We start from the raw sequence: 27,893 nt of genomic DNA, 5'->3' as shown, positions 1-27,893 counted from the left end.
GTAGGGAACAGGTGTTGGGCCAGTGGTAACTCCTCCTTTAAGCTGAAAATTGGAGTTGAATCCAGATGCTTGCGACAGAAACCAACCACAGTGGCCCTCCTATGACTGATGTGAGTTGCTCACAGACTTTTCCCCTCCTTTTCCAGGCTGTGCTGAGTCCTCTTATAGCCATCGCGCTGAAAATATCCCAGATTCATGAGAGAACCGGCCGGAGAGGCCCCACTGTCATCACCTGAATGGAGGAAAGATCAGTCACCAGGGCCAAAAGAGAGCGCTTGGCGGGAGACACTTTACCCACGCCTTCTTGCTACCTGTTTGTGCCTTTTATGACTTTGAAAAAAAAAAAAAAACCACAAAAAAGATAATTTGTTAGTGGGTGGGGGAGGGGTGGGTGGGGAGAGGAAAAAAATCAGTTTGTTTGGGTTTGGGTCAGTTCCTCCAAATGCCACAGGGTCTTCAGTTGTCTGGTAAAGCTGCACTATCATTTGGTATCTATATTTTATCACACAAAGGAACGTCACCTTTTGAGAAAGAGTAAGTGGGCCAGGAACGTGCCCATCATGGCATCTGCGCACTGTTGGGAAAGGTTCTGAAATCATGCAGAGCACAGTGCCAGCATTAGGCTAACCCCAAGCCATGGGTGCCGCTGGGCAGACCTAGGAAGACTCTCCTTGGCACGGTGGAGGACTTAGCTTTTCATCCTGGCTCAGGGCTCCCAGGGGGAACGTTGTGGAACTCCTCATGGCCGCTGGGCCCCGGATGGCCCACTCCCCCACTCTCCCATCTTGTGCAAGTCCCTGTGTCACCTTCTCTCACATCTTTGGAAGCATTCTACAGATCACCATGGCACACTTTCAACGAAGCACATCAAAGGGTGTTTTCCTCTCTAGTTTTGTAAATAATACCATTTTAGCTCTTAATCTGGCTGCATCCCTTCAAATCCCACCATTCATTCGTGTGCAGGTGGAAGGCAGTTTCTTGGCAGCATGAATGCCTAACATTTCACCACATTTCACCAGCCCTCCCTTGACGACATCACGTAGGGTGATACAGGGGTTTATAGTCATTCCTCCTGCGAAGACAAAATACCAGCATGTCTGCATTCTCTCTGACTTTGCCTTCCCTTATCTCCCAGTAAGGGCCTGCTCTAAAGCAGTCATTTGGACACAGTTCAGATCTTACTTAGAGTGGTTCTAGGAGACAATGAAATGTTAGCGGAGTAGAGAATAGACTGCTTGCTGGAAGAAAACCGTACTGGTGGTCATTAAGGACCCGATGAAATGGGGTGGGGGAGGGTGGCACCCCTGCCAGAAACCAGAAGGTCACAGCTGGCTTGGCCCTCTTTGCCCAGGAGAGGGATGCTGCGGCTCTAGCAGCTTCTGTCTGCACCCGGCCGGGGCACTCGGTGCGTGGGACCTGTTTGCGTATGTTTTGCTTCCTTGGGAACGACACTCTCACTCACCCTGTCGTTTGCACAGATGACGTGGTGCTCTTTGACTGTGAGGCAAGGGGGTTTTGCTGTAGCCAAGATGAGCACAAGCAGGGAGACGTTCCAGGGAAGGGATTTGTGTCCACTTTCTATCTCTGCTTCTGTCAGAAACTTGCTAGGACATGTAGTCGCCAATAAAAAAGAAATTCCTGACTTCAACCTGCGCATGGATTGTGGATTTTTGCATGTCTGTTTTGCCATGGGTGGTCACATTCTGATAAGTCTGTCTTTCAGAACACTGCCAAGGGCTGGCTTTCGTTCTTAGGACCCGGAAATTTATTACGTAAGTGGGACCAGAAAAGGCAGATTGCTCAAAACTGCCTTTGGGAGTCCTCAGAGATGAAATTGGCCACTGGTCTTTCCTCGTAAGTATCTTTGTTCCATAATCATAGAGGGCGGCTTTGAGCAGAGATCCTAAAGTCATGGAATTTATCAGCAACGCGTGTCATCTCCCTTAAAGCTTTGGTTCTCACCACCTTTACGTGGGGTCCGTGGTGGCTGTCCGTTGACTGCTCGGCTCTGTGTGGGTCCATGCAGCTGGATGTGTTATTAGGCTTAGCTCTAGGTCAGAAAATAGGTATTTTTTTCTCAAGTTGCTGAACTTTGAATCGTCTCTACCTTCAAAGTTCAAATGTAAGATAATCCTCACTTAAAAATTCTGTTTTTTAATTTCCAGCATGTGCGCCCAGCCGCCCAAGTATACATTCATTCATTCATTCATTCATTCAACAAACACTGGTTGAACAACTACTCTTTGCAGGGTCCTGTTTGTGGTGCAGTGAAGAGATGTATAAAACGTGATTTCTGCTCCTAGGAGTTTGTAATGTGGGCATGGGAGGCTATGAGAAAATACACAAAGAAGTGGGAGGACATGAATGTTCTAGCAACGTGCTATGGAAACACACGGAGGGATTGGCTCTGAGATGGCAGACTCTAGGCACTTGACGGGTTTCCCAGAGAGTGGAGTTTCCTGAGACTTGTCATCATGTCTATGATTTCATGACGGGTCAGTGTAGCCAGAGCAAAGACTGGGGGTTGAGAGGCTGGAGAGGAGGTTGGCATTGGGTCTCGTGAGAGGATGGCACCGATGTACGAGGGTGTAGGAGTCACGGGGTATAAATATCAGGCAGAGCACATGTTTGGGCCCAGCTATGGAAAGAAGCAGCTGCACAGCCACCTATTTTTTCAGAGCCTTTTCTCAGCGAGGTGGCCAAGGGGATGGCCCTGAGGTGGCTCTAGGTCACGGCCTTTCTTTCTGGAGCCTGCTCGACTTCACATTGCCGAGCAGTTATTACTGCTTTACATAAAACCCCCGCTTCTCTTGCTGAGCCACAGCCGCGTGTTGTCCTACCTTCTCCCCGGGAGAGGCGGAGGACAGGAAGGCACTTTTCTGCACGTCGTGGTCTTTATGTCTTAAAGATGAAGCTCCAGCCACCCGTCTTTCTTAAGAGTAAATGACTGGAGAGGTCCAGGAATTTTGTGGGGGACCACAGGAGGCTATCACAGAGGAGAGGGTGGATGGAGTGTGGCAGCTGTCAGGCCACTCTCGGGATGGGGTTCACTCCCAACATCCTGTGCCCCCAGGATGATGACAAGCGGCAGTGTCTACGGTGCAGTGGTTCCCAACCAGGACAGAGTTTGGAAATGTGGGTGTATACGTGCCAGGGAGGCATTTAAGGGGAGGGGACCACGGATTCTAAATATCCTATAGGGGATACAGAATTGTTTTGCCTCATTCATGATCCTCGGGTTCATTAGCTGCCCTTGCAAACAGCGCGCTGCCATTATTAGAACGAGATGTTCATCCGGTATTACTGATCCAAGGTGCGGCCTCTATCCGCGGGATTCACAGAATAGTTTTTTATGGCATCTCAGGCGGATGGGCTTGGATATGACCTGAAGGCTTTCTACACATGGCGGCACTTGGACTGACAGTTCTCCGCAGATAATACAGACAGCCACAGGGATAACGATATGCCGACTTCTGATTGGCCGGCTGTGGGTCCGTGTCAGGCATGGGATTTACTTTGGCAGCGACAGCCATCAGCCATGGCAGGTGTGGGGAATTCGAAAAGCACCTGCGAGAGAGGGGCGTGCCCTAACAGGTGACTCCATTTTATTGCTTGATCGTGCACTGGGGAGTCTTGAAACACGTGCACACGGACATCCCAGACACCCGCCTTGGGGAGATTTCCCTCCCTGAGTGGAGAAGGGCCTGAGGAGTCGCGCACCTTTCGAAATGATGTAACCGCCAGTAAATCAGTGCTTGCCCTTCAGCTGTTACAAACAAGAGATAATCAGACGCAGCAGAGCTTAGCAGATGCCCGTCCCACTCCCACCAGCTGGAGTCCCTATCCGTGGAAATGGCTCATGCGCTTGACAGCCCACTAGGTATGTGAATCAGCCTAACCTGTCATGGAAAATTATAGAATATGGTGAAGCTATGCATTATAAGTCCACGTCTTTATCATCTTTTCATGTGTTTTACCACCCAGTGTGTGCCCTGCAATGCAGGCGAGCTGGGGAGTTACCTCACCGAAGACTCTGTGTTTAAGTCGAATCTTGAGGGATGGGTAGAGTTGCTGGTAAAAGTACTTGCGAGTTTTGGAGCGGAGAGGTCAAAAATACACATGCTACGTCTCGGATATGCGAAAGAGGCAGCATAATGCATTCTATGACTGACCTTGTCATGCTCACCTTCTAGGGGATGGAGGGGGGACTTAAAGCTGTCACTCAGAGGAAGGTTATAAGTTGAAAATAGTGGAGGAGGCGTCACCTCTGAGACTTGCCCTTCCTCATTGCCAGGCAAGCCCACCATTCACGTTTAAGAGAAGGGGATGAGCAAAGACTGTAGTGAATATTTGCCTCTTCTTCACTCTCTTGCAGTCTCCGTGCCCTCCTTGCCATTCAGGGAATCATGGTTCTCCGTCCATCACCTCTAATTGTACCATTAAGCTTAAGGAGGAAGACGGGGTACAATGTCTACCTCCTTGAGTAAGTGCCCCAGGGGTGGCCAATGATTTCTTATTAAGCACAGCGGAACGCTTTTGTCCGGACTTGCCCAGCGGGTTTTAACTGGGGGGCCTCTCAAAGGTAGGATTTGTCTGGAGTAACACCCTGTCCTTGATGCTGGCTTCGGAGTACATCTGTTTTCAAAAAAGCAATAAATGTCTATTAGTAGTACTTCTTTTCAAAAAGCACCTGGCTTATCTTATGAATCAATAGCTGATGTTCAGTAATGTTTGGGTTTTCAAAAAGATTAACTCGTCTGGATGCTTCGTTAGTTCCACATGGAGAATCAAACTTTGACTTATGTTCCCCTATTGATTTTTTTTTCTGCTACAAAACAGAGATGAAAGAGAGGGAAGTTTAAGTACAAAATTTATTGGAGTAAAGAGACCAAAACAATTTTCTTATGTAAATCAAAATTAACATGTTTCATATGACTACCAGAAGTTGGAAGAGCCATCTATGACAAATGCAAACTCTGGATGAAAGCCCAGTGACAGAGTTGGTTCAGGCCCATGGGTGTGCTCAGACCCCAGAGAAAATTTCAGGGTAACAGTCTCAATAGAGGGATGGAGAGAGATGACAGAGAGAAATAATAAATTGCATTGCTAAGAAATGATCACCTTCCCATTGGACAACCATGAGTGACCTTCATATCCAGTTATGCCCTTGAGGTCAAGGATTCAAATCACAGATGCCCAAATGCATGTTTCATGTAAAGGGACCAGGATTTCCTCTTATATGGCTTCCTGTGTATTTGTCAGGACATGCTGAATGTGTGCACTCAGCAAAAATGGGAGGAGGAGGCCACGGAGGCCCCATTCCATTTTGACAGCCCTCTTTCTCCTTGAAAGCTCTTCATCCTCACCACCGCTGTTCAAACCTCCCGTGTGCCCCTTCACTGAGGGCTGCCTGTCACCAGTAGGAGCCACTATTCATCATCGATGGAATGATCAGAGAGAAGGAAAGAAACTGCATGAAGAGGTGAGGGCCAAGCTCCTAGGCAGAAAACAGGGAGGGCATCTTTACATGTTAAAAGAGAACCCTATGATTTGTCAACTACAATGAAGAAATTTTAAATCTTTTTTAAGTTAAAAAAATATAAAAGAATGCTAGAAGAAGCTCTCCAGCTTCCCCAAGGTCTGTAAAGTATTGCACAAGTCCTGGGGCCCCACTTCCTGCTGGGGCCCACTTTCTGAAGCTGGAGAGAAGTCCAAACTGCTCCACGGGAGAAGGGAGCTTAGACGGGGTTAACCTAGGACAAATGTGTGAAGTAAATACACCTGCCCAAGCCCGTCTACTGGAAACGACTATATGTTATGGGCAAAGTTTCTTAACACCTCAAAGTCTCAGTTTATGCATCTGTAAAATGGGATGAACCATTGCACTTATTTCTGAAGGCTATAATGAGGGTTAAACGAAAAGCACAAAAAGTCCACGGTGCAGAACCTGTCATATAAAAGACATTCCGTAATTGTTAGGTAATAATCCCAGCATAAATTCTTCACTTGATTGAGGAAGAAACTTAGTCCCAAGGAAGTGAAGATTCTTGTCCAAGCTCTAAAGCATCAGGAGGCCCGTCTTCCCACCGCCCTGCCCCCCAACATGTCCTCTTGTGTTAAAACACGTAATAAAATATAATAAAGCTGAGGAAGAATAAGTGGGTTTTAAAAATAAATGTCATAAGACTAAAAATGCATGGGTCTGTATCTTGAGACACAAAGAATTTCCTGTTAAGTATCAAAGTACTACAATATAGTCTCCTTTCTTTCAATTCTGGGATTTGCAGGGGGATTTATTGAAATACACATGAATATTTTAATGCCTTTCAAGATTTACGTCAAAATTATATTAATACAACTTATGGCTAGTACAGTTTTCCCCTCTGAATTCTGTGTCTTATGGATTTTTAAGTATTCTGTCCACCTTGTCATCTCTGCTTGTACAACCATCCCGTTTTTAAGATATTCATTGAAAATTTTGTGTTTGAGCCATTTTGAAAGGAAATATTATAGTTGTTTTCCGTATAGAAATAAAATACGCACAGTTAAAGTAATATGAAGTAACATGCATGGCTTCCAAGAGCACAGCTCCCACAACGTGAATTACGATGTCACTCTGGTAATATTGTAAATGAAGAGACTATAACACCAGCCAACAAAACCCGCAAATGAAACCACAATGACCCTTCATTTCCAGCACACTCTCCTCTCGCAATTGTTGGGTGATGTAGTGCCTGCAGGCGCCTGGTTGTCCCACCAGCAGCACCTGTGTCCCCGCCCCAGGGGACTGAGGTGACGGGAGGGGGTTGAGTGAGAGCCAAAAGCCTCTTGGAGCTGAGCTCCAAAACTGGTCCCAAAGCCCACCTGGGCTGGGATTAGCGCGAATCCATTGAAATGTTGCAGGCTGCTGACCGCACCCTTCTGGAGCCCTTGCAGGCCAAGCACATTGGTGGAACTGCATGGCTGTCATCCCCAGCGTCTCCTCGGCGAGCACTTCTGCGGGTCCCAGAAGACACTTTCCCTCCCATAGTCCAGTGGCCGCATTTATGATCAGCAGCTGTAACCTGTGAGGGCGCGTTCTGAGCATGAGGGAGTATCCCCTGCATCAGCATCCCCGGCTCTGCCTCTCGGCATCCTGCAATGATGTGGCTGCCGGCGCTCTGCCTGCTACAGACTCCTCGTAGGAAGGGGGGGCCTCTGGGCGGGCATCCATCGCATCCTCGAATTCAAGGCCTATCTCTGTGTACAGAGGAGGAGGAACACCCAAGGCCTCGCCCCCTGCAGGACAAGGTTGCTTCTCGGCATCAAGACTCTCTTCATATGCAGGAGGGTAGAAATCTGGCCTGGGGATCAAAATGCCACAAACACACATGTGTTATTTAAGTGGTTAATGCCAAAGAGGCATATGCCTGCCTCTCTCAAATCACATTGTGTGAAGTGAAACTGTTAAGAAACATTGATTTCGAAACAGATGTACTTCTTCCCTGGCATCACCAGTTTTTAAAAAAATGTGCTGCTCTTCCAGCAAAACCCTCCTTATCAGCCATCGGATGTGTGCCTCTAGAGTCCTATTTTTCCCAGTGGGTTATTCCAAGCTATCCCCTCTCTCTCCCTCGTGGGAACCAGGGACTTTCAGTGCGAGGTCGTTGCCAGGGGAAGGGACACGGGGAGCCTCGGCTGTGCAACTTCCCTCCACCCAAGTAGTCCATCCACGTCCTTGTCCCCGTTCACACACACCTCATTTTCGACTCCATTGTGCTCACTGTCTCAAATCCTCCTAGCCAAAAAAATAATGAACAAAAACCAATGTATAAACTTGTCAGATCGCTGTTGTCCATCTGAACTTAATGTAACCTTGTGTGTCAACTACACTCTAATAAAACATGTTTTTAAAAGCCCAGCTCTGTGCTGTCTCCTCAACTCTGTGAGTTGCTTCTCTCTTTCTTTTCTTTCAAGTCTCAGCAGCTAGTTTCCAAAAAACATGCTCATTTCTCAAACCATCTCAATCGACAACTTCACATAGATTTCACTGGCAGCCCTTTCCATGCCAATAAGTCAATGGTAAAAGGAGCCATTCTCACCGAAGGTGGTGTGTTCATTGGTCATCTTGCCCAATGTTGCTAATTGCTAAGTCCTTCTGGCTTCTCCATCATGAATGGGACGGGGGGTAGTGTGAGGTGAGGTGAAGAAGAGAGAGGGTGAGCTTGATCGAGTTGTGTATTTATAGAGCGAATCCCTCGGTGCCCACAGGGAGTGTTTATGGTGTGTAACCACAACAGAACAGAGCCTGCCACTTGTAGCCACAGCTCCATTCCAAATATTACCAGGCGCAAAGCCAGATAGCTGAAGGAGGGGTCTACTGTACGGCATAAATCTCAGCCTTCACTCAGAATAGCCAAGGCAGTGTCATGGGGCACATGTGTAAAGACACTGAAGACAGAAAGGTGAGCTGTTCCCTGGAGTGATTTGAAAGGCTCCAGGATGACTGCCGCCCACCCCCAAATCCCATCCAGCTCTTCCAGTCCCATTCGCCCCCACCAGTTGACATTCCCAGTGCCCTGAGTTCCACCATTGCACACTCATTGGCTCTGATACCTCAATGTGGGTTCCCATTTTGAATGCATATGCTTCTGAGAAATGCAACTTTTTCTTGACTCACTTCCTGGCCATTCTGTGTAGGCTGGGCACCTATTAGATGCAGCAGGAAGACACATTTCAATGGGGTGTCACAACAGCCATATCATGGATCCTTTTGAAATAACTGGGCACGGTGTGATGTTAGCAAATTTAAGCTGCCTCCTATAGGCAATCAGTTACTCTTCTTTTTAAAAAGATTTTATTTATGTATTTGACAGAGAGAGAGCACAAGCAGGGGGAGTGGCAGGCAGAGGGAGAGGGAGAAGCAGACGGCGCGCTGAGCAAGGAGCCTGACAGAGGGGTTGATCCCAGGACCCCGGGTCACGCCCTGAGCCAAAGGTAGACGCTTCACGACTGAGCCACCCAGGCGCCCCTGCAATCAGTTACTCTGATCAGGAATTCACACTCTGGAGGCAATCATTTAACATTTATACAAGAAAAAAAATCATCACTCAAGAAGCACCATCGCAATCACTTTAGTTATCTTAATCTTTATCAAACCCAGAGACCTTGCCAGTTAGTATAATAAACATTGGAAATGCGGTTTGGTTACTGTAATTAGTATCTTATTAATTCGCATAATAATGTCAAAGATCAACCGTCATGAGTAAAATTATTTATATTCAAGATACATGGAGTAGCTAAGATATTTTAGATGAAGAGGGCAAAAGAATTTATAGAGTCTTGCAGCCTGTATCTTGAGGATGATGACTGAAGTTTTATCCCTAAATGGTCCTGTGGTCAGCCAAGAATTAGGAGGGTTTTGGTTGTCTGAGACTGACCATAAGGTGAACTGAAGTTTGTTTTATTATAGTGCAATATATATAACATTAGATTTACCACTGGAGCCGTTTTAAGTGCGTCAGTGATATCTGGTACATCCACACTGTTAAGCAACCTTCACCATGATCCGTCTCCGGAACTTAGCCATCATTTCAAACTGAAACTCTGTACTCAGTAAACAGTAAGTCCCCATTCCTTCCTCCCTGCTGGCCCAATAACCACTGTTCGCTTTCTGGCTATGAATTTCACTGCTCTAGATATCTCATGGAAGTGGAATCGTACAGTATTTCTCTTTTTGTGTCTGGCTCCTTTTACTTAGTATAATGTCTTCAGGGTTTATCCATGCTGTAGCATGTTAGACTGTCTTTCCTTTTTATGACCGAATAATATTCCGTCGTATGCATAGACCACATTTTGTTTATGCATTCATCCAGTGACGGACATATGGGTTGTCTCCACCTTTTGGCTATCATGAATGCTGCTATGAACACTAGTGTACAACTACGTATTCAAAGTCCTACTTTTAATTCTTCTGTCTACATACCCAGAAGTAGAATTGCTGGATCAAATGGTGATTCCAAATTTAACCTCCATGCCATTTTCTATAAAATGATTGCACCATTTTACATTCCCACCAGCAGTGCACAAGATTTCGGGTTTTTTTTTAAAAGATTTTATTTATTTATTTCAGACAGAGAGAAAGCGAGCGAGAGAGAGAGCAAACACAAGCAGGAGGAGGAGCAGAGGGAGAAGCAGGCTACTGACTCAGCAGGGAGTCTGACTCGGGGCTCAATCCCAGGACCCCAAGATCATGACCTGAGCCAAGACAGACGTTTTACATATGGACTGAGCCACCAGGTGCCCCCAGGTTTCGAAGTTTTGTATATTCTTGCTAACACTTGTTTTCTGTGTGTTTTTTATTTTTTTTATTTTTTTAAAGATTTTATTTATTTATTCGACAGAGGGAGACAGCCAGCGAGAGAGAACACAAGCAGGGGGAGTGGGAGAGGAAGAAGCAGGCTCATAGCGGAAGAGCCTGATGTGGGGCTCGATCCCGTAACGCCGGGATCACGCCCTAAGCCAAAGGCAGACGCTTAACCGCTGTGCCACCCAGGCGCCCCCCTGTGTGTTTTTTAAAGTAAGAACCATCATAATGGGCATGAGGTGGTAAGGTTAACTGAATTACTGCTGGAATGTTACTGCCTTGCCTTGAATAAAACTTTCATGCAAGGTGTGATCAGAACATCTAGAAAGACGGTAAGCTGGGACCTCACCAAGTTCCTTAAGAGGTTGCAGCACTCATTCAATGCCTCTTTGTTCATTTGCTGTGTGGCAGAATTTGGTCTGGAACTTCCTTGCCTTATAACCTGGTAGCCGGGTTATGGGGACTATCTCGCCACCACCTGCCTCTAAGGACAGCTTCCATGATACAACAAAAGAACCTAAGAGTTGGGCCTCTAATATTGGCTTAGCTGGGTTTTCAATGGGGGAAGAGGTGGTTTTTCAGATATAAATACCCTCTACTTCATGGTTTTCTCCAGAGGCAGCACCATTCTTCCAAAGGACTAACCCTGGGGTAATTTCCCCAGCAGGAAAGCTTCAGTTCTAGACAGACAGCCCTGCAGGCCATGGACATTGCTGCACAGTGGGATTAGGTTCATTCTGCATCTTTCCAGAATTCAGCCCCACTGCAGCCCTCCTTATCCTCTGGCCTCCCAGTACATACCTGTCAACTGTGGCCAGGGGTGCCCCATGAGAAAGGTGTCTTCTGAGCACATGGGTGAACACCCCTTTGCTTTCCCTTGCCTGGCGGTAGGTGCTCCAGAAAATTCCACTCAGAAGGATCACAAACCCCAGCGGCAGAAGCATATAGGCCAGGATCAGATTCCCTCGACAGTTGAATATCGATCCTGAAGAAATGAAGAAGGCCCCCAGACAGATCATCAGAAAGCCCATCAGGAGGGCAAGGGCACAGAGAACAAGACTAGTTCTGTTCTGCATCCCCGCTCCTTTGGAACTCTTCTACTCCCTGCTTCCTTGCTCAGAGAGAATGCTCTCATTAGCCCGCTCAGAGCTTTATATGCTCTGGGACCAACTGGCCTTTGGACAATTAAGTGAAGCAGGCACTGAGAAGCTATTCATTAACCATTGAAAGTTACCGTAATATCCTTGGAGGATTAACCTAAAAACACAGCATTGTGTAATACAGGAAGGAGTGGCTTTTCATCGCGGGCTTGCTCTTCGGAGCTGGGTAGGACCCTTAAGCCAGCCCCAGTGATTTGAGGGAAGGTCTCTCATCTTTTGATTAAATGGGCACTCATCTCTTAATCCCCATGGTGGGTAATTCCCCACAAATGCTAGAGAAATCAGCATTTCTTGATGAACTATCTTCTTTGTGGTTTGGCAAGGGATCCTTTCCTGATTTCTTCTTTCTCTGTACTAAAAAGACATTTTTAAGCTCCTAACAAGTTCGTCTTGCCTCTTGCAATGAAACTCTCTTTGTTGCGCTCACCCTACATTACTGGAAAAATTCCAAGAGAAAAGCCTATGGGGTGAGCTCCCTGATTCCTTCTCTGTTGATAAGGAAATGAGCATCCGCAGGAGGAGGAAAGAGAATTCTGGAGAGAAGGATTGTAATAGAGCTTTGGGAATTGGTGGGGGGTGAATTTCTGGGGCTGGTTGTAAAAGGCTATGATCTGGGGGGCACCTGGGTGGCTCAGTAGGTTAAATGTCTGCCTTCGGCTCAGGTCATGATCCCAGGGTCCTAAGATGGAGCCCCTAGGTTGGGCTCCATTCTCAGCAGGGAGTCTGTTTCTTCCTCTGCCCCTCCCCCCAGCTTGTGGGCTCTCTATCTCAGATAAGTAAGTAAAAATCTTTAAAAAAAAAAAAAAGGCAACGATCTGGTGACTTCTCTGATCCTGGTTTTGTATCTTTCCCATTGTTGGGCCCAAATTTTGAGATCCTAGGGTCATTTCTGGTTAACAGATAGGTGTTTGATAAAAATTTTTGCTTATTGCTCAACTGCTGACAACCATTCTTGGCTTATCTTTCCTGCTCATAGGAAAGGCCACAGGTATTTAATAAAAGAGCATCCCCTAAAACATGTAGCATGTTTCCATCTCCAAGGAAAACAAACCCATGTGAGAAACACTGCCTTGTCAATCCCCACCCTCCCTCACACACACCTTAGAGTTTCACGAGGCACACTAGCATATTAAAAGCTCTGAAAAGTCCTACAATCCTTTCCCCCTCACAAAACACATATGAAATGAAATTTGTTTTGGTAGATGCCGCTAAAAAAAATGTTCCCTGTCCTCTCCCCTGCACCATCTGCTTCCCTGCAGCATTGCCTCAAAAAATCTTTACAGAACCAGCCTTCTGTTTCCTGTCTGGAATTTGTTTCCTCCATCTTGACTGTCTTTGGTTATAGACGCCCTATTCTAGATCTGATTCATGCCTTGATTCCTTCCCTTTTTTATGTGATGTTTTGGCGTGTCCCTGCCAAAATTCTCCTGCCCACAGGGACTCTGGGTCACTTTTGTGCAAAGAGATGATCTTCAGTCCCTCTTTGCCACTCCTCTACCCCACTACTCCATTACTATTATTCCATTTACTTTCCTGATGGAAAAAGAAATTCTTTGTGCAGTGCCCCAGTGGTGCCCTATACACCCTTTAGCCTCATCCCCACCATCTCGTTAGTTCTACGTTCATGTTATGGGCTAGGGCAGAGAGAAAGACACTGGCTCAAAATGATATAAGGCGCTTCCCTATTCCACCTTCTAACCTCTACCTTTATTAGCTTCAATTCTTACCCTGATCTACTTTCATCTGGTCTTGTTTTTATCCTTGCGATCTGAAAACAACCCTTTCTCCCTCCTTTTCCAATTGGTCTTGAGGTTTTCAGATTTCCAAGATGGCCCCTGATGATCCCTGCCTTCTGGTATCTGTGTCCCCTGGAATGCAGGCTGGACATATTGGGAGTAGGCTGGACATAGTGACTTGATTCTCACCAATAGAATATGGTAGGATGTCACATCTCTGATTAGGTTGCAAAAGATTGTAACTTTGTCTCACTAGCAGACTTTTTCTATTGTCCTCATGGCTTATACCCTTTAAAGAAGGAAGCTGCCATGTTAGAGAGGCCTGTATGACAGGGAACTAAGGGGAGCTTGTAGCCAACAGTCAGTGAAGAACTGAGGACCTTAGTCCATCAGCCAGTGAGAAACTGCTTCCCGCCAATGATCAATGATTGAAATCAAATCCTTGCCCAGTCCAGCCTTGAGATGACTATACCCTAAGTAACACCTCGCTTGAGAGACCTTGAAGTCAAGGACTCAGCTAGGTCATGCTCAGATTCCTGCCCCACAGAAACTCTGAGATGATGGGTGTGTGTTGTTTTAAGTTGCTATGTTTTGTGGCAATTTGTTAGGTAGCAACAGATAACTAAAACAGCTCCTTGGGACGTTGAAACCAAGGGGACAATTGGGTAAGTGCGTAGTATCTGGCACATAGAACTCGCCCTATGAAGGTTAGCTGTAATCACGCTCACCATTATTGTTATTGTCATTAATGCTGTAATTCCAAACAGCTTAGAAAGACCCAGGATTTCCAACCGAAAGGTCTGCACTAGGAGGTGGGTCCCAAGAGCAGGTAAGTGGTAGAGCCCCAGAGTGATGCTTACAGAGTAGAGTAAGGAGGGTAGCACTCTTGATGAGGACTGCCCACCCATAGGGTTGGGCTTCTTTGTTTTAAACCAAAACTGGAAGATGAACCAGACTGGGCATTATGATAGGTCAGGCCTAGTTCCTGTGATCACATAAGTCCTTGAGCAAGTAAGTATCTCTGTTCTTCCCTCCTCCAGTTCCAATGAAGCATAACTAATGCCCTAGAGTTTGTCAGATAGGTTCTCCCCCTTCAGTACCCTTTATGGAGGTTATTACCTGTCAATCCCAGAGCAGTGCATTTTTTTAAACAGTGTTTTTGTTTGTTTTGGTAAGAAATTCTGTAGGAAAGAGCAAGATCCAGGAGCTAGCAGGAGGATGAAAAGACTTAGTTCCTTTATATAAAATAAAGAGCTGGGCTCAGAATAGTTGAGTTTATCAGGGGTGAGGTGGGGCATCAAGGAGAAAGTACAGGAAGATCTGTAGTTTACCAAGAAAGTAGCTGAGAAAGGGAAAAAATCAATATAGAAATATGAAATATTGCTGGGGGCCACGTATCTCCTTCATGACAGTTGACACATCCTCGGGAAAGATTAATGTTGAAGTTATTTTTGCCTGTTTGTGTTTTTTTTTATTATTGTTAAATATAAAAATTATTAAATAATTATATATATTTTTTTACTGTGACTCTTCTTCAGTCCTGAAGCACATGCATTACTATTCTCTGAGCATGATTCCCCTTTGATGCCTCAAAAATGGTGATAGTGACATAGCACACACATTGAGGGACAGCACCCTGGGCTTCATCAGTCTGGAAGGGGCAGAACCCCAAGCAGAAGGCCAGTTGTAATGACAAAAGAGAAAAGCGGGCCATATCCTCAGGGTTGGGGAAAAATGAAAAGAATCCAATAAAGAGCTCGTCCCACACCAAAACATCACCTTAAAGAGCCAGTTTCAGGAGACCTTTGAGCCTTTGCCTGGGCTTCCGTATGCTCTGCCCTACCTTCTATGTCTGCCTTGACCCCCAGGCCAATGTTCCTGTTCTTGTCCACCTCACCACTGCCAGTGCTAAGTGTGACAATGAGGGACCAATATTAGTGACTTCGTTTAAAGGTGGAGAAACCTTCATTTAAAGGAGAGAGAGATTTCTGAGTCACCTAAGTTCATACAGACAGCTTGGGACTGATGGGGAAAAGAATGTTCGGGAGGAGTAAGGACAGAGGCCCTCCTTTGATTGAGAAATGTTCTAGGACCCAAAAGAAGCCAAGCCATCGTCCTCCTGTCCCAATTCCCCACTAAGAGATCTATCTAGGAAATGTCCTGCTTTTAAGCCAGTTTATTTATTCATTATTATAATTCTTAAGAATTCACCAATCAGCAAAAGTGCCTGGCTCAGCAATAGGCAGCACCATGTTATTTGGTTGACAGCCAAACTGTCTTAAAACATAATCACTCTCTCAACACTGTTCCTTTGAGCATGACTGACCCATGAGCACTTCTGAACATTGAGTGCAGCCGAGTTCCAAGCACTGTTTTGCCCTCCACGTCAGAGCCCCCTGAAGCCTCCCCCTGTGTAATACGTAAATGCCTTGGAGTTTCTAACTGCACTCCAGCCTTTGTTTACTGGACACATTGGCCAGTGCCCTTCTCTTGAAAACAGAAAAATCGTATCTCTTTGGAGGAGAAGCCAATGGGGACTTTGGAAGGAAGCGAATGGCGTGTTGAAGCTATTGTATGGGAGGGGTCAAGAGCTGAGGGAGGGCGGCCAGATTCCAGAAGGTCACTTAGGTTTAGGAAGTGAGGCCTTGCAGGAGGTGGGGAAGGTGAGCATGTGCGTAACCAGCCATGTCACCCTGGTCTACTTTCATGGTGGTGATTACTGAGTGATTTCTGGATTAGCCTTTCACACGTGTGGGTTCACTGAGCACTGGTCACTTCCTTCTCCTTCTTGTTTTCTTTGCTTTTGAACCTTTCTCCCCATCTCTGTTTTTCCCCTCACTCACTCAGGAAGATTTACATGAAGGCATTTTTAGTTTGGCAGAGAAGAAACAGCTTCTCAGAAAATGTGCGGCACCCCACGGTCAAGTGATATTAGATCAGCACGTGAGGCTCATACTCACCTTGGAATGAACCTAGTGAGTCTCTAGGAAGGAGAACGCCAAGCAGGGCCAGGACTGGTGAGGGCTGCGAGGAACTCGCTTAGAGTACAAAGCTTACGGGGTGCCAAAACACTTAGTAATCAAGACAAATCATATTTCTGAGCAACGTTTTTAAAAAAAATCAAAATGGCAAACTATGGCTCATGAGCTGGCCACCTGTTTCTGCAAGTGAAGTTTTAGTGAGGAAATTGAGTCATGTCTATGGACCAAGCAAGAAGATGAATTCTGTTCTAGAAAGAGTTCAGCTTCCAACTTAACCCACAGATCAGCCAGAAAGACTTAATTTCTTTGCAGATCTGTGGAAAACTGAAAAGAGACCATAGCCACTTTGGATCAGAGAAGAAGCTTAAGGAAGGGCAGAACTGGATGACCTGCTTTTACACCAGTTGGCATGTTGGCCAATAACTTGTAAATATGATATGAGTTCTGTGTCCCACCTCATGAAATTCTCTTTAATATTGAACTTCTCTTGAAAACAATGACAACCCAGCAGCAATGAGCATCCATGGCACTCAGACTATTGTCTCTACCTACCATCCCACTGAAAAACCCATATACCATTGTAGAAGTGGCGGATTCTAGGGCTCAGGCAGAAGACCCAGGAGATGTATTGTTGAACTGGAAAGCAAGAAAGTGAATGAACGCTCCAGGAGTTATGCCTAAGAGGTGTGGCAGCCACCTTGAAGGGGTCTCCTGCTAGCTCAGGGTTTCTGATCCTCAGCACTATTCACATTTTGAGCCCCATAATCCTGTGCAACAGGGACTGTCCTCTGCATGTGCTGTATTGAGTGGCAACTCTGGTCTCTGTCTACCCACTAGATACCTAGTCAAGGAAATCAGTAATGTCTACAGACATTGCTAAATATCTCCTGGGGATCAAATTTGCCCTTGGTTGAGGACTACTGCTCTAGCCCAAGATGGGACAATCTGAGGACCAAAATTTCAGAAACTGAAATAAATTGAAACATAAAATAAATTAAAATCCACGTGTTCATTATATCTCTTCAGCACTAAATAACAGTCATCTCTGATTTTTTTAATGTCCTTCTGTCTATTCCCTTTGTTCCCTCCGTTATCAACTCTTTAGATGGATGTGGGAGCTTCTGGAAATTTCTTTATCTCTGCGGTGTGCTCTAGAAGATCCCTTAGCCAAATGTTCCAGCTCATTAATTTAATATTCATCTGTGCCCTTTTGGTTATTCAGCTCAATTTTTAAGGAATAGTGATTATATTTTTGATAATCTAGAAGTCTGAGTGTTTCTTTCTCATAGCTGCTTTTCTATGGCTGCTTTTCTTATGGCTGTGGTAATCATCCCGGTGAATTAAAGTTCTAATGATAGGAGCCAACTTTTAGGGTGTGTTGAGTAGAATCTTGCAGGGGTGCAAATAGATGATCTTGGTTTGGGACATTTCTCTCCCCAACATACGAGATCTGGGAACCTCTCATATCAGAAGCATCTCATGCTCTCTTCTTTTCTTGCACCTCTTCCCACCGTGATTCCTATGGTTTTATGTATAGAGTTATCAAATTCTGCTCTACTTCTCCATCCAGAGTTGGCCTTTCTGATAGGACAACCCCCAGGTTCACTGTCTAAAGCAGTTATGAGACTTTAACATGAAGCAAACACCACTGTTTCCAGACATTCAGCATATGAGGGGCATGGGCAGATCATGAAAGGCCCAGGAGTTTGTAATGCAATCTTCTAATTTATTGACCAGATAATGATTGACAGGGCCCCTCCCTACACTGTACCGGTTAACCCTGAGCTTGAAGTTCCTCTAGTTAGTGTACGAATTAGCTCTTAACTTTGCAGTATCCTTTTTCTGACTTTTTCTTTTTTTAGTAGACAGGTACGCTCAGTCTGCAAATCTGATTCCAAGTTTTTTCTGAGTGCATATGGATATGAGTGGATATTATTTACAAAATTAAGATCAGACTATCTCTGTAATTTTGTATTTTACTTTTTTCACTAGAACAGCATATGTTTTTGAAAACATTATTTTTCATGTGTGCACGTTCTTGTTTTGTTTTCTAAAGACTTTATTTACTTATTTAGAGAAAGCCTGTGTGCAAGTGGGGGAGGGGCAGAGAAAGAAGGAGAGAGAGAATCTCAAGCACACTCCACGCCGAGCGTGGAGCCCAACACAGGGCTCAATCCCACAACCTTGAGATCGTGACCTGAGCTAAAATCAAGAGTTGGATGCTTAACCGACTGAGCCACCTAGGCACCCCGTCATGATTGCATGTTTTGAATGAGCCTTCATAGTTCATCAGGCTGGAGTATAATTACTAATTTTCTATACTTCTTCAGCACTGAATAATAAGGTCCTTAAAGACAGAGAAAAATGTCATCCTAAAGACTAACTGAATATCTGTCATGTGCAGCTCTAGAAGTGCTCCTAACTCAATCTTGTTTTTTTTCTTTCAGTTGGATAGGTCAGAACCAAGGCAGAGACTTGGGATATGAGATGAAGGCAGACGCAGAAAAGAAGGGTAGCTTGGGAGCAGAGAAGACTAATAGAGGCATTCCTATCTTGTGGCTTGATTTCTCGTCTCCTACTTTTTGGTGCTATCCTTAGTTGGGTTGGAGAAATATGGATGTTCACGTTTTCCTTCCTCTTATTAAAGCCCTAGGAATAGGAACCTATCTTTGGAATATGATGTTTCTTTCTTACATATCAAAATATGTATAAAGTACTGGGGAGGGGAGGTGATTCTACATTACAGGTGTACTAACAAGTCAAAGATGATGTGCGTCTATCTGAGTTGCTATCGATGGCCCCAGAATGATGAGTCATTCTCTGTTTACACTGAGGGACTGAAGTTACGTCTGGTCGCCGCCAGGAGTGTCATCAAGTCGTGAAAATGCCATGACAGTAACTGTAAGTTCTCAGGGGACTGTGACGTGCAGAGTGTTCAGAAACCTTTACTTAGGGGCGCCTGGGTGGCTCAGTCGTTAAGCGTCTGCCTTCAGCTCAGGGTGTGATCCCGGCGTTCTGGGATCGAGCCCCACATCAGGCTCCTCCGCTGGGAGCCTGATTCTTCCTCTCCCACTCCCCCTGCTTGTGTTCCCTCTCTCGCTGGCTGTCTCTGTCAAATAAATAAATAAAATCTTTAAAAAAAAAAAAAAAGAAACCTTTACTTAAGTGTATTGGGATGAAGAGTTCAGCACACTTGATCAAGTGCTGGAAATCAAGACAAAAGGGCAAAGGCAATACTGTATTCACAGAAAAGATTAATTTTTCCAATTTTATACATAAACCTGAGATTGTCACAAGCAGATGATTCTCATTTTCTATCCACAAAAACTGAAAAACAAATCCAGAGTCTTATTTTTTCTCTTTCTTTTTTTCAATACATATATTTATTTAATATGAGTCACCGGTGTCTCATACAGAGAGAAAAATGAATAATTCATTAAAAACAGTCCTATTTGTCAATTAGAAACTGAGATTTAGTCATAAATTACTATCTCAACACATATAGTAGCCTCCTACACTTTTCAAAAAAATCAATAAGAGCCAAAATTTGGGTTTTTTTTTGAAAGACATGTGAAAGAAGGATGGAAAGGATGTCTTGCCACTGATCCATAGGAAGGGAATAAGTTGGTTTAAATTGAAATATGTGTAGTTTCTCACATTTCTCACTTTTCACATGACTGGATGTGAAAAATACAACTAAAACAATTGCAGTCGTAATGTATTGAGTTCTACCATGTGCCAGGTACCATTCATTTACTATTTCTCATTCTCACAACAACATTGCAAGATAAATATAAGCTCCAACTGGGATTGGAGGAGGCTGATTCTATGGACGACTAGCGACCAAGGTCATTTAAAGCCAGTCTGCAAACTGACAGCTAGCTGGCTGTGTATCCTACACTCTTCATCTTACGTTTCAATGCCTCTTTTGACACCTGACTCTAAGGCTGGCAATTTTACTTGGTTACGTTCCAATTGATTAAATTATTAACTGCTGTTTCTAATGGGTTTTTTTAAAAAAATTATAGGCTTGCAGTACTTATCGATTACCTACCAATTATAAGTGTATCACTCAGGATGGGCTAGGCTTTGTTTCATAGCAAACAACCCTAGAGGTCAGCGAGTTTAAATAACAAAAGTTTATTTCTTTTTTTTTTTTTTAAGATTTTATTTATTTATTCGACAGAGATAGAGACAGCCAGCGAGAGAGGGAACACAAGCGGGGGGAGTGGGAGAGGAAGAAGCAGGCTCATAGCGGAGGAGCTTGATGCGGGGCTTGATCCCATAATGCCGGGATCACGCCCTGAGCCAAAGGCAGACGCTTAACCGCTGTGCCACCCAGGTGCCCCCAAAAGTTTATTTCTTGTTCACTCAACGTGTTCATCGTGGGTCAGCTGGGGCTCTGCTATAAGTTGACATTATCTCAGCTGAGGGAGGAACTATTCTCCAGAATATTAACAGTCACAACAGCCAAGAGAGAAGACAACGCTGAAGGGTCTTGCATTGGTGATTAGAATTTTGGCCCAAGGTGTCACACACCACTTTATGGACAGCTCAGTGGTGACAATGGACCACATGTCCCTAGCCAACCATAGGGGTCCAGGAAGGGCAAACCTACTAGGCCCAGAAGACTCTAATAGAAAGATTCGGTATCAACAAGTATGCAGCTAGGTGCTGGGAGGAACACAAAGAATAAGACATGGTCTTTGTTCTTAGAAAGCTTACTGTTGAGGCAGGAAAAAAAAGCTACCTTAATGCAAAGAAGAGTAAGTGCCAAACTAGCATGAGCATCATGTGAGAGGAATACAGAGGGAAGAGTTCATTTTTAATTGATTTAATGTCACTGTTAATTTTAAGTGGCAAGAAGCCTTTGCAGAGAAGAATACAGATGAGCTTTAAAAGCTTGAAGGGTTTCAAAGCATCGAAGGATATTTTAGGGAGAAAGCTATTCCAACTAAGGGAACTGAGTGAAAGGGATTGGTACATTCAAGCAAAGATGGGTATAGTGGTAGGAAAGGAGAGGCAGGTGGGTAAGACGAGCAGTGAAATCAGGGACAGGAAAAGCCGCTTGGAGGCAGATCGTGGAAGTGTCCGCGCCACATGAGGAAACTGTGCCTTTATATCGAGGTTGCTATATTTAATCAGAACTATCTCGGAGACTCTTAGATGAATCAGTGTTGTCTCAGATGAATTGCCATCTTGACATAGTCACCATTCTTAGAAGGGTATGTTCTCATGCCACTTAGAGTAAAACAATAATACTGTTAGAGCAGAGTGCCTGGTATGTAACAGGTGATCGATAAAGATGGAGGAATGAATGAGTAGGAAGAAATGTGAGAAAGGCCTTACGCATTAAATCTTTGACAGTCAAATTCTGAGTATCCACACCAATTTTTTTTAAGTAGGCTCCACCCCCAGTGTGCAGCCCATTGTGGGGCTTGAACTCATGACCCTGAGATCAAGACCTGAGCTGAGATCAAGAGCTGGACTCTCAACCTACAGAGCCACTCAGGTGCCTCAACACCTAATTTTTTTTTAAAACAAAGGATGAAAATTCTTGAAGAGAGCTGATCGTTGGAAGCCTCAGTGAAGTGTCAGCCAATTCTACATGCTTAATGCCTTCTCTGTCTTCCTTTCTTCAGCCTAAGATACGTTAATTCTTTTAACATTTCCTTTTAGGTTCAATCCTCCAATTCTTTAACCAAATTTGTCTTTTCTCTGAATTTTTTTCTAGGCCCTCTGTGTGTCTCAGGATCTCAGAGCCTCCAATTCTGGACAGAAGTCACTAAATGAGAGCTTGTCCCAACCCTTCAGATCTGCTGGGGCCTGGGGGAGAGGGTTATACACACTGCCTAGATGCAGGAGTTCTCATCTTGAGTCTGCAGTCCTGTAGACTCAGTAAAAGGAGCCATACTAGGAAACAAACAAAATTTAAAAAGCAAACAGAACCCCCCCAATCCTGCCTAGGGCTGTTAAAGAATACAGAACTTTCCAGCAGCCGAGAGACATTGTCAGCCCTGGACTAGGATTTTATACCTCACGGGAACAGAACAGGGTGACCTGAAGGAATAATGTTAACGGCTTGAGTTGGTCACAGCTGGGAGCTCGCCGTGTTTATCTGAAAATGCTGCTCTGCTTCCTTATGAAGAAAATAAAGAGAGGATCTTTGGGTCAATTAAGCAAAACCTTGCAAAGCATGTGTGGCAGTCTGGGATTCGTGATAGAAGAACAAGTGGAGAAGGAATGGACAGAGAGCCGGACGAGAGGAGGCAATATGGCAGACGCTGGGAGTGCCTACTGGTGTCTCAGCCGGTGCTTCTCAAACTGTTGGTCCATGCGAGTCACCTGAGAATCTCAGAACGTGCAGATTCTGATTCAGCGGGTCTGGGGCGGGGCTTGCAATTCTGAAGCTCTAGAAGCTCCCAGGGGATGCCAGCATTGCTGGCCCCTCCCTGAACCACACTTGAAGTAGCAAGCAGTCTGGGTAACCGCTTCACCTACAGCCTTTCCTTGGGAGAGCCCTAAAGGGTCAGGTGTTTACCCACGTTGTGTTCAGGGAGAGTAATCCCTCTGCAGCCTCACGGGGATGCGCGTGAGCTTGTTAATCAGCTGGAGCCCATCATGGTAATTGTACCCCCTAAGCCAGTGATTGGCTTGGGGCGAGTCACGTGAACCATCCTTGTCAACGATATAAAAGGGAAGGCTGGGGTGGGCGGGGAAGCAGCAGCGAGGAAATGTTTGGGGAGGGTTTTCTGACTCTGGTAATGCAACCGAAAGTGGAAATTTGTCCCTTCCTGGCTTTGGAGGCTACTGGGTGAGGACGGGATCCTTGGAGCTGCCGTAGTCATCTTAAAGTGTAACGAGGGCTCTCCCTGGCCCCGTCCACCTACCTCCCTGTCGGATCCTCTCTCATCTTTTTTTTCTAGACACCACCTACTCTGGTTGAGCCTTGAACAAAAAATCTTGCCGGGCTCTATTTCGGATCCTCTTGTCTTCTCACCAGGCATCCTCCTAATTAGAGTTTTCACACTGTGGGCAGCAACTCGCTGTCAGGTCATTAGATCAACATAGAAGCCTGCGACCCGCCCTGGGAGAAAGGAGAGAGTATCAGGGAACATCACGCGTGCCAGAGGTAAGAACGAGGGTAATTGTCGTTTGTGGTGTATGTGTGATCGAACATGTCTTTCTTGTTGTAGGTCCTCATCAGAAAAGTTTGAAAGCCACCGGTTCTTGTGCTCTCGTATATTGCTATGATTCTCAAACTTCTCTGGCTCTGTTTCTACCTGCTTATCTTTATCAGTTCTAAGCCTCTCCCTTCCCCCACCTACTCCCCACATGCACTCAGAAAGCTCGGCAGTCCGCAGTGAAAGCTGGCCTCACCCTTGTGCCCTTCAAGCCTGCCCCCTGCTCACCCACCCCCCCACTCCAAACCTACTGAACCCTGGGAGTCATTCTTAGCCTTTCACACCCAACATTCTCTGTCTCCAAATTTCCCTTTCAAAAGGTATCTTTCAGGTATCTTTCGGGCTTCCCCATCAGTGCTAGGGTTTTGATCCAAAGCACTGCCCTCTCCCTGCCTAACTCATCCTTTCCATAGCTCCTCTTAGCCCTTTCCGATCTGTTCTCACGCTGCAGCCAGAGGGACCTGTTAACCATTGTCACTTCTCTTAAATTGAAGGGTGAGGCCACCAGTCAATAACGTGGCTGGGAAGGAACTCCGTAACGGTCCCTGACCATCTCCCCTTCGCGGTCCTCCTGCTTCCCATTCGGGGCTGCCCTCAACCTTTCCTACGTCTGAATTGCCTCCTACTGGGGCCCCTGGAAATGCCTTTCCTTCCAGGAACTCTCTTCTGTCATCTCTTAACACATTAAACCTTCCTTTTTTATTGAAGTCTCAGAAGGCTGTTAACTCCTTAGGAAGTCCTTCCTTGGCTCCTGGATAAGAATAAGGTCCTTCCAGCATAAAGAGCAGCATAATTGGAATTATTTACCTGTTCTAAGGTCTTTTTCCCGCTAAGACTATAAGCTTCATCAAGGCAAGGACCACATCTGCTTTGTCTCTTTGCCCCGGAACCACAGCACCAAACCCAGCGGCTGGTGTATGGCAGTCATTTGTGTTTTAAATAGATAAAAGAGGTGTTCGAGAAAACATTTCTTTAATTATGAGGACCACTTGTAGTGTTTCGTTTTTGTTTTTTTTAAGATTTTATTTATTTATTTATTTATTTATTTATTTGACAGAGACAGCCAGTGAGAGAGGGAACACAGGGGGAGTGGGAGAGGAAGAAGCAGGCTTCCAGTGGAGAAGCCTGATGTGGGGCTCGATCCCAGAACGCCAGGATCACGCCCTGAGCAGAAGGCAGACGCTTCACGACTGAGGCACCCAGGCGCCCCACATTTTTTTTTCTTTTTTAAAGAACAACCAATTGCCTGCAAGTGGGATGTTGCCAGCTGAAACACTCTGGGAGGTTTGGACCTGTTTAATATTCCAAAGAAGGGCTGGCAGCCCCAGCCGAAGGTCCTGTGTCTCACAGAAGCCTATATATTCACAGACTGTCTGACTTGCCCCTCATCTGACAGTAAGAGCCTGGCTAATGAGATTCCCACAGTGGTTCCCTCTCAGGTTGACCTATCTGCATATTCAGAACCCACATTCAGAGATGTGACTTCGTGACACCTGAAATAGTGTGATTCTCTCTCGTTGACACTACCATTTGTCCTTTTTCTGTCCCTTCTGCTCCCCTGTCAGGGCCAGGCCTGCAAACAGGTCAGGCGCCCCGACTTCAGACAGCGAGGCTTCTCTTACTTTATTCGTCATGCCCTCCGCCACAGGAAACCTCGGATGTCCCCAGGGGATGCTGCCGTAATCCCCCTGGCCTTTCTTTGAAGTTGAAAATTAAAATGAGCTTTCTCCGGTTGCTTTTAAGTAATATAGTTAAATATTACAGTGTGGTTGACCCCTGCCTCCCCGCATCTTCCCTTTGACGTGATTCTGACTTGTGCTGACCGGCCTGCTGACCAGACAAACGTGGTCGAGCTGCAGAAGGAGGTAGCAGGAAAAGGGACATGTTATACTTTAATTAAAAAAAAAAAAAAAGCAATTGCATGCATGTGCCCAAAAGGCTTGGGACAGGCCATGAGGGTTCATGCACTGCATCATGCAGGAATGACCAAGGCCGGCCCTCCCGCAGGGCGCACCTGCTCTTTGCTCCAACCAGCGCAGTAGCCAGTGTGAGTATGGACTCCGTCCCGTGCAGGTGGGGAGCTGCACGGCCGCTTCTGTTTCCTAACGAGGGTGTCAGGAAGGGGTTAAGTGTGGTATTCCCCCCCCACCCACCCACCATGAGCTGAGACTCAGTGAGCTGGTCCACGAGGGGCAGCACAGGTCATCGTGTTACTCTTCTGTGCTGCTGGCAGAGGTCCGTGCAAAACCAGCCCTCAGTCGTGCATGAGGCCGTGGGGAGGCTGCTGATGGCGCAGCCAGTCCGAGTTGTATTCACATCAAGTCCCCAGCAGTGTTTCCCTTGCCCTGTCCGTGTAAGCTTTGGGGAGACAGGCCTGAGGCGGCTGCTGTGTCGTCTCAGCTTCAGGGAATGATCCCTGCCGTGGTTCACTGGAGAAGCTCCGGGGAAGCCCTCTTGTCTTTTTTTCCCCCCCTAAGATTTTATTGATTTGTCAGAGCACAAGCAGGGGGAGCGGCAGGAAGAGGGAGAAGCAGGCTCTCCACTGAGCAGGGAGCTCAACTGGGACCTCAATCCCAGGACTCTGGGACATGACCTGAGACGAAGGCAGACGCTTCACCGACTGAGCCATCCAGGCGTCCCGAAGTCCTTCTGCTCTCAATCACCACTTTGTTTCTGGGTACTCTTCACGTCACCTCCACTTAATACTTCACGTAGTCTCCGGCTCACTGTCCCTCTCTTTGCTTGGTCCTTACTCTTCGGCTCTCCTTCCTCTCCTCCCTTGTTCCAGCTGAATGTTCTTTGGTGACAGAAAGTGTTTGTCGTCACATGCTTCCTGCATGAGGGCCGTGCTCTCTGTATCAACTAGAGCAGCCTTGGCTTATTTACATTGGGTCCCTAGGAACAGACTCGGAGATGGAGAGCTGCACAGAGCAGCTTTCTGAAGAGAACCCTCGAAGGAAGTGCAGACAGTGTCCTCAGGCAGGGGAGAAGCTGACCCCCTGCAGCTTGGACTCAGCCAAGCCTTCTAGAGACTCCCACAGGGAGGCCGGGGGCCAGACTGTGCGAAGGGGACTATTCCCACCCCAGGTAGATCCCTTCAGTGGAGGGGGGTTCTGGAGGCTGGCAGCCACAGTGAGCTGCCCACAGGTGACCTTCCCAGCCCCGTGCCAGGGGCTACCCCTGTGTCTGCTACAAGATTCTATCTGGTCTTTGGACAAACACCCTGGTTTTCCCCCACAAAAAGTTGGGGGGGGTGATGAATTCCACAAAATAATCTAGATACTCGGCTTCTGTTGAAAAATGAGAACTAGCAGACCGGTCAGAGTCCAGTCAGGTAAAGAAAATCCACACTGGGTGTTGCAACACAGAGGTTTAAAATGGGGGGTTCAAGAGGCAAGTGGTGGCGACGCTGACTGGAGAAGGGATGCGTATAACCCATAGGTAGTAACAGCAGGAAGGAGCCCCCACTCCTCGACCTGGAGGGAGGGACCTAATGGCGCGTTATCAAAATCCAGAGGCTCAAAGAAGGGAGTCAGTGGAGCGGAGGACCTGAGAAAGGGAGCCCTAGCAGCTGCTGGTAGACTTGCAGGGGCAGCCAGGCTGGGTCTGGAGGGGGGAGGAGAGCTGGGACCCGACACCAGCTACTGCTGCTGGGGCGAAGGGGACAGTTGCGGTGAGGCTGGTGGTGCCAACAAGCCCGTGGGACACCATGACACCCTCGTGCCCACCTCCCGCCCTCCCTGGCGCCCTCTGGTGCCCCCTACTGGCAGAACCTAGCAGGACCGCGGTGGACAGAGGAGCCCGCCCAGACCCGCTCTGCAGAACGCAGAAGGGTCGATCTTCCTAACAGGCACATCTAGGAATTTGGCGTCCACGGACGGGCACGGTACCCACCAAGGAGATGCCCCTCAACTTCCTTTTTAAAAAGGGACAGGTGCCCTCAGTGAGCTCGATGCCCACCTGGCCAGTGTCTCGTTCATTTACCTTCCCAGCCAGGTCCTGGTGGGCATTTGTCTGCTGCCCTTGTATGAAAATACTGCTCTCCACCCCCACCCCCTACTCCCCCCACATGAGCATGAGCATGAGATTTAATGCTGAAAACCTTGTCTCCAGGACCACCTCCTGTTGTTGTTCGTCCTGGGACCACACTTCTCCTCTGTCTCCCCCTCCCCGCCCAGTCCACAGGCACCCTCACCCGACCCCTCTGGATGAGAGAGATGTGAGGCCTCCTGTTCCTGATTTTTCTGGAACTTACGTGCACCACTCCATCCGTGGGGCTCTAACCTGTCACTCATGCTCCTGTTTCGTTCCCCTCATCCTCCTTCTCCTGTGAGGAGGGGGCTGTGAAGGCCAGTCCCTTTCCCACCCCAGGCAGCCCGGCAAGCGCTGTCTCAAGGGAATCAAGGGAATTTTGATTCCCTTGAGACAGAGCACAGCCCTAAGTGGAATTATTTTCCCTTGGTATGGATTTTTTTTGAGGGGGGGGG

The 27,893-nt window shown here is 46.5% G+C and overlaps 2 protein-coding genes across 2 annotated transcripts in view; one reads left to right on the top strand and one right to left on the bottom strand.

Annotated features, from left to right (window-relative positions):
• Positions 1–352, top strand: part of PGM5 (phosphoglucomutase 5) — a 182,568-nt gene extending 182,216 nt beyond the window's left edge. The window contains exon 11 of the mRNA XM_040620278.1: positions 147–352. Coding sequence (XP_040476212.1) covers positions 147–236 — 90 coding nt within the window. The 3' untranslated portion in view covers positions 237–352. The remainder of the gene's footprint in view (positions 1–146) is intronic.
• A 4,176-nt stretch (positions 353–4,528) lies between these two features.
• On the bottom strand, positions 4,529–11,421 carry TMEM252 (transmembrane protein 252). Its single transcript, XM_008690935.1, has 2 exons — positions 11,147–11,421; positions 4,529–7,343 (listed from the first exon to the last, which is right to left on the bottom strand). Exons 1-2 carry the CDS (start codon positions 11,419–11,421, stop codon positions 7,106–7,108), a joined length of 513 nt encoding a protein of 170 aa, XP_008689157.1. The 3' UTR covers positions 4,529–7,105.
• Between the last annotated feature and the right edge of the window lie 16,472 nt (positions 11,422–27,893).

This window comes from Ursus maritimus, unplaced genomic scaffold, assembly GCF_017311325.1.
Source record: "Ursus maritimus isolate PB19 unplaced genomic scaffold, ASM1731132v1 scaffold_34, whole genome shotgun sequence".
Classification (NCBI taxonomy): domain Eukaryota; kingdom Metazoa; phylum Chordata; class Mammalia; order Carnivora; family Ursidae; genus Ursus; species Ursus maritimus.
Note: the sequence above shows the minus strand (reverse complement) of the source record. Positions and strands in the feature narration are given on the sequence as shown.